The sequence below is a fragment of the Myotis yumanensis genome, unplaced genomic scaffold (genome assembly GCF_028538775.1).
Source record: "Myotis yumanensis isolate MYYU_CA2020_CCGP unplaced genomic scaffold, mMyoYum1.0.hap1 SCAF_1, whole genome shotgun sequence".
Classification (NCBI taxonomy): domain Eukaryota; kingdom Metazoa; phylum Chordata; class Mammalia; order Chiroptera; family Vespertilionidae; genus Myotis; species Myotis yumanensis.
Window position 1 is genome coordinate 52,144,710 of NW_027223752.1, and position 6,894 is coordinate 52,151,603.

The 6,894-nt window shown below is 41.8% G+C and overlaps 1 protein-coding gene across 1 annotated transcript in view; it reads right to left on the reverse strand.

Annotated features, from left to right (window-relative positions):
* The window catches only part of SNX1 (sorting nexin 1), a 44,257-nt gene extending 38,922 nt beyond the window's left edge, over window positions 1-5,335 (reverse strand). The window contains exon 1 of the mRNA XM_070421197.1: window positions 5,095-5,335. Within this exon, the coding sequence (XP_070277298.1) occupies window positions 5,095-5,247 (153 nt within the window). The 5' untranslated portion in view covers window positions 5,248-5,335. The remainder of the gene's footprint in view (window positions 1-5,094) is intronic.
* Window positions 5,336-6,894: the final 1,559 nt, after the last annotated feature.

Here is a 6,894-nt window from a genome sequence, read left to right on the forward strand (position 1 = left end):
TTTAAAAAAATATTTGTATCAGACCTGTGTGAAAAATGTGGTATTTACTTATGACTTTTATTTAACCAGATCTGACTACCTGTGATGATGTTAGCTCCAAAAACAAGTGTTTGAGATAATATGCTTACAGAAAATACTATACACAAAAAGAAAGAAAAGAGAGAATAAAGGAAAAAATACTACACCGAGGAACACTTACCCATGACTATATTTACTAATATAAGTTGTAAATGATTACAACTTATTACATTAACTAAAGAACTTAAGCAATAAACCTATGTTTAAGATTATTATTATGTAGCCCTGGCAGGTAGCTCAGTTGGTTAGAGCATCGTCCTGATATGCAAAGGTTTTGGGTTTTATCCCTGGTCAAGGTACATTTAAGAATCAACCAATGAATGCATAAATAAGTGCAACAACAAATTGATGTCTCTGCCTCTCTGTCTCTCTCTAAAATCAATTTAAAAATTACTATTGTGTAGATTAACTTTCAGCTGGTTAAGAACAGAGAAGGGATAGTATCAAGAAACTTACTATATATAGTATACCTTTGGGAACAGTCATCATATATTTCATAGAACAGAAAATTAAGGTATTAACCATCAATCTCCTTAGGGCTTTTAATAAAATTATCAAATTCTGTCCAGATATAAATAAGTTATCCTATAAGCACTCAAATGGGAAATAAACTGGTCTTTAAAAAGAGCTGAGAGGGGACTGCAAAATGGTGCAACTGCTATGGAAGACAGCATGGAGGTTCTTAAAAAAATTAAAAATAGAACTACCCTATGATTCAGCAATCCCATTTATGGGTATATAGTCAAAAGAATTGGAAAGCAGAGTCTTGAGGAGATTTTTGCACATTCATATTCACAAGAGCCAAGAGGTAGAAGCAACCCAAATGCCCATCGAAGATGAACTGATAAATAGGTGGTATACATACAGATATGATGGAATACTCTTCATCCTTAAAAAGGAAATTCTGATGCATGCTACAAAACGAATGAACCTTGAGGATATTATGCTTAGTAAAATAAACCAGTCACAAAAAGACACATACTGCATGATTCCACTTATATGAGGTTATCTAAAGTAGTCAAATTCATAGAAACAGAAGGTAAAATGGTAGTTACTAGAGAGTGGAGGGAGAGAGGAAAGAGGAAATTTTTTAACGAGTATAGTTTCAGAAAAGCAGATGAAAAAGTTCTGGAGATATATTTCACAAAAATGTGAATATAGCCCTAGCCAGTTTGGCTCTGTGGATAGAGCGTTGGCCTGTGAACCAAAAGGTCTCAGGTTCAATTCTGGTCAAGGGCACATGCCTGGGTTGTGGGTTTGATTCCCAGTTGGGGGACTTGCAGGAGGCAGCTGATCCATGGTTTTCTCTCATCATGGATGTTTCTATCCCTCTCCCTCTTCCTTCCTCTCTGAAAAAAAAAAAAAAAAAGAATGAAGAGAGCCAAAAGAATGGTTCCAATTTAGTCTCCAGTTTTATTAGAGAAAAAATTAATCCCATCCCAGAACTAAGAATGTTTTAACTAAAAAGATACATATTTGGATTCAGGTCCACATAAAAAATTCAGATAAAATATTTAGAATTTTACACCTTTTTATTCAGAGGCCCACAAGGTAGGAGGCAGAAAGAAGATAAGGTCTTACATATTCGTAAGAATCAGATTTTCCACATGCTGGTTTTCAGTCTTAATGCAATGACTTCAGATTTATTTGAATAATTCTTTTAACTCGTTTCTCCTTATAGATTCTTAGATGCATTATTATCATGGGCTGCCCTTTTGATTATAAATCAAATCACACTTTTATTACTGTATTAACAAAGCCTCTTGGGCTGTAAAAGAGAGCAGATGGGATGATTAACAGCAGCAGCTGTTACATCAATGTTCAGGAAATAACACACATATCATAAATGTGTTTTTAAATTTTATATGCCTTAGCTTTTCAATTCTTTAATGCTCCTCTCTTTGCCTCCAACATGCAACAAAACACAATATGAGGATAAACTTAAATCAGTAAGATGTCTACTTGGATGACTTCTAGCCAAGCAAATCAACTTTGCTAGTTTGATTTTGACAAAATATGTTAATCATTTAGAATGAATTTAACTTTGTAATCCATTATTAGATTTTAGTGGACTTTTAAAATTCTTTAATTTCAGTTTACAAAATGCTCAATTGTTTTACATGTTTTACAGGTACATATTCTAATTCAATCTTCATAAAAAACAGTGGAGGTAAATACCATTATTATTCACATTTTATAGGTGAGGGAATTGTACAGAGTAATTAAGTTCCTTGTCCGAGGTTAAGCTAGCAAATAACAGAGCCTGGATTTAAATGAGACTTCAAAGCCGGTGCTCCTAATTACTTTCTTCTTCAGTGTTGTTCCTTAAGATACAGAATCAGTGCAATGTGCTATCTTTTCACACTGACTCACAACTAAAGCGGTATTGAAATATAACTTGTATTTAATGGCTATTTAAGTAGCAATTCACAAATAGGGAGGGGTCTTGGCTTCCTGAAGATTAACAGCAGAACAGGCAGCTCAAAAAGTGGCTTACAAGTAGCATTTTAGTTTCTTCAGCAAATCATTTTTCCTGAATCAAAATCTAAAATATAATTAAGCTTTATGTGGTACAACAAGGCCATTCTAACCCCCTCCTTTTCCCCTTAGCTGGAAATTCGGCAAAGTATTTTTAGTCTTTTAAGAGAGAAGTATTGATGCATCTGTACAGTAATCTGGTTAAATCAAATCACAGCCTCTTGAACTTTTTAAGGTAACTCTAGAAAATAACTCCTCACCCTCCCAGGGTCCTTTTTTAAAAAAAAATAAGTCATCATTTGTCTATATGATTAATCACTTTCAGTGCCAGAGTTTCTATTTTGAGATAGTCAGTCTAAATATCTACCACCCCAGGAGCTATTCACCATGGTATATGGGAGAATTACTAAAGGAAAAGACTAAAGATCCTTATTAAATGGGCTACAGAAAGACTAAATTAGCAGCAAGAGTTATTTCTCAGAATAAGAGACATCACTAAACAGTTTGAGCTGTTATATTAGCATCAGCAAACGTTTTTTTATTATTAAAAAAAGAAATTCTATTCCAAGGATATGTTTTCATTGATTCTAGAGAGGAGGAAGGGAGAGGGAAGAGAGAAACATCGATGTGAGAGACACATTAATTGGTTGCTGTACATGTGAACTTGCAACCAGGGTATGTGCGCCGACTCGGAATCAACTCTGCGACCCTTTGGTACATGGTACGAAGCTTTAACTAACTGAGCCACATTGGTTAGGGCAGCAAATGCTTTTTGAGCTGGAATTATGGACTCAATTCCTGGACACAATACGGGGTAAATTCTAATGATTGTCATAGAAGGTATTTCCAAGAAACTTAACCTTTTTCTGATACTGGGGAGGAACAAATTTTTCTCTACCTTCAAGGTTCTTTTGGCTGGTCAAATATATGCGAGACATATTAGCAAGAGAAAATAACCAAATTTAATATGTATGGGAACCCCTGCATACATGAGAGAGTCAGAGACCCCACATGCAGATAAAGTTCAGAGATAGAAAAGGAACATGGGTATATAAGACATCCTGAGCTAGGGATGACGTAAGGTGTCTTGGGGACTTCAAAGGGTCTTTGCAGGATGATAAGAGCAGATGCTTAGTAAACAGAGGTTTGTCATGCCCAATACATAAATCAAAAGAGGTTATCTCTGATAATCTGCGCCTATGGGGAAGGCCCCTAATTCAAGTTATTTTAGGTAGGGGCAGAAATTTTTAAAAAAATATATTTTATGGATTTTTTTTTTTTACAGAGAGGAAAGGAGAGAGATAGTTAGAAACATCGATCTGCTGCCTCCGGCACACCTCCCACTGGGGATGTGCCCGCAACCAAGGTACATGCCCCCTGACCGGAATCGAACCCGGGACCTTTCAGTTTGCAGGTCGACACTCTATCCACTGAGCCAAACCGGTTAGGGCCAGAAATTGCTTTTGAGCCAGAGGCTAAAGTTGCTTTTAGCTCAAAACAATCTGCATACCACGGAGGCACATCTTGGGGTGATACTGGCAAATGAGACAAGCGCCAACTGTTTCAAACACACACTGCATAAAGAATGTAAAGCTGTTTTCTTACTTAGTCACTCATATACTGAGTAGTTACTCTGAGGAGAAGCATTATCCAAGACAGATACATAAACTCACCGACCTAAGGCTGAAGACGTTTTCAACCTGGAAAGAACTCTACCAAGTAGTAGGGGTCAATAGTCTCACAGAACACCCCAAAACATCTCCACTAGTTCCAGAACTGATAACTGATTTCCACATTTCACATACAAAGATTAGTTTTCCCCAATTCTGAACTCTTATTCGAAACCTGGATATCACTATGGTAAACACCATTTCCTCCTCACATTTACAGATTTGCTCCCACAAAGATCCTTAGGCCTCTAAGAGATCCCTTTAAAAGAGACAAAGCTTGTGGCATATGCAGAGATTTATCTAGTAGGCCCTTTTTTCCCAAACGACCTCTGGCAGGATTTTCCTAGAGATCAGAGGAGTCAACCTAACTCACAAAATTAGCCAAGACCCAGAAAGATCCTTTGGTAATCAAAGGTAAGTGCTGAGCTAAGGAAAGGATCTGTGGGCGGATCACTCTCCCGGGCCACCTCAGATAACATATCCATCCTCGGAGCAGTAGGCGAGAGCAAGTCTGCGCCCATGCACTTCCCTCGACCTCTTAAGTCAGCCCCGCAGACAATGGCCAGCAGACAGCTCCGCGAGTCCGTGGGGTCACTCCAGGGCAGGGCCAAATGCCAGTCCCGGCGGTTCCTCGCAGTCAGGGACCTCAGCCGAGAAGCCACCACACCCCTCACTTCTCCTCACTGTCCGCGCAGAGGCCGGGAGGCCAGGCTCTTGGTCCCGGCGTTCATCTAGCGCCCCCAAGCCACGGCGACTGTCACCAACGCCGGGCCCACTCTGCCCAGCCTCCCCGACCCTCATTTAGCCTCTCTGTCCTTTCGGGGCGCCCGCCCGCCCCCCACGGCCGCCCCCAAGGGTGCGAACTCACCGCCGCGCCGGTGAAAATATCCTCCCCCTCAGTGTCGCTGTCCCCAGCCTCGGGTTCTGAACCCCCGGCCGCCCCCTCGGACTCCGGCTCCAGGCCGGGGAAAGGCGGAGGGAGTCTTTCCGAAGCGCTACAGCCACCACCACCCGACGCCATCTTCCTCCACCCGCGACGGAAGCCGCAACAACAACTTTATAGAGAGAAAGCGCCGCGAGCAAATCGTCCTAGCGGAGCGAGGAGTGGGATGACCACTACCAACCCCCGCGGAACGCGCCGGGGCGGGGGCCTAGGTATTGGGGGCGGGGCCTAGGCGCTGGGGGCGGGGCTTAGGCGCTGGCTCACCGCTCCCGCCCCAGCAAATCTGATCCCTGGATCGCAGTGCTGAGTTCTTCAACCAAGAGAGCTAAGGGGCAGGAAGGGAGGGGCCAGGGGCTGCTCAGGTTGCTAGAGCCCTTTGAGCTCTGCATAGCTTTACCTAACAGGCTTCTTAAGGAGATGTCGTCTGGATAAAGGTGTGTCTGCAAACCTCTACATGCCACCTACCCATGCCAGGCATAGTGCCCTCATAGAGCTTCAGTAAGTACTTTTGACTCAGGTCTCCGAACAGATTGCAGTAAAGCCTTGCCATGTATTCTTTGGACAACATTTAGTTAATTCAAGAAATATGTATTGAGCATCTACTGTGTGCCTGGCACCGTGCTATACATCTGAGACATAGAAATAAAGAAGCTCCTGGCTCAGTAGGCGCTGCAGGCCCTGTAAATGAACTACTCAACAGGTTTAGTGCTATAATTTGCTGTGCCAGCACAGTAAAAGAGTGATTATATTCTATTTGTTGAAGTCAGGAGGCCTCACAGAGGAAGTGAAATCTCAGTGTCCTAAATCTGGTTGCAAGGAAGTTAGGATTCCCCTCTCAATTGCTGTGGAGTATGTGGAGTGAAACAGGGAAATTATTAAACTCTGAGCAAAATTTTCTTGGGACTTAAACAATTCACTGGTTGTCTGGTGAGCCTAAAGACTAAATCAGCTAGATAAGATAAATGGGATATTTTATTGTGGGATAATTCTCCAAGATAATCCTGACTTTCTTCTCAGTAGAGATGAGAAAAAACTTGGCATCGCCTTTGACAAAAGGTTTAGTTTGTTTCTAACTGCAAATTCCTCAACATCAGGGGTTGGCTCCCTCATAGATCTGTTAGCTGCTGGAAGGCAGGGGCCCTGTCCAAGCCTTGACGCCTACAGACCAAGACTGGCAAATTAAATACCCAATAAATGTTTGCGATTTGATTGGAGGGATGGATGGATAAAACTCTAACATCAACCTTGTCACTCGCAACCATCAAGGCCACGAACGCCAGTGGACTTAGGACATCCTTTCTAGGATGGTGATCTCCAAGGTCACTATTGGATGCACTAGACACAGGGAAAGCTCTCCTTAGTTGTCTTTGAAGGCAACTGGCAAAAATATTCAGTCTGTAGTGGGGAGTTGTGCTGGCCTAAATTCCTGTAAGATGAGAAAACTAGCCACATCTAACCATCCTTCACTGGGCTCCCAGGCCATCCTGTTTTGCAGTCAGGGAAACTCACTTCCGGCCTAAGGAAGTAAAATCTCCCTTGGAGAAATAACAGTAGGAGTCTCCGTGCACACGCTTCTCCAGGACTAGATATCAAGATTTCCTTTCCCCTACCTCTTCAGGATTCATCTTTAGTCATCCTTAGTCTATAGAAGGCGCTGAGTGAGGAAATCAGTAGTGGATAATAGACCGTTACATGCCGACTCCCTTCCCCGTCGGAGACTACAAG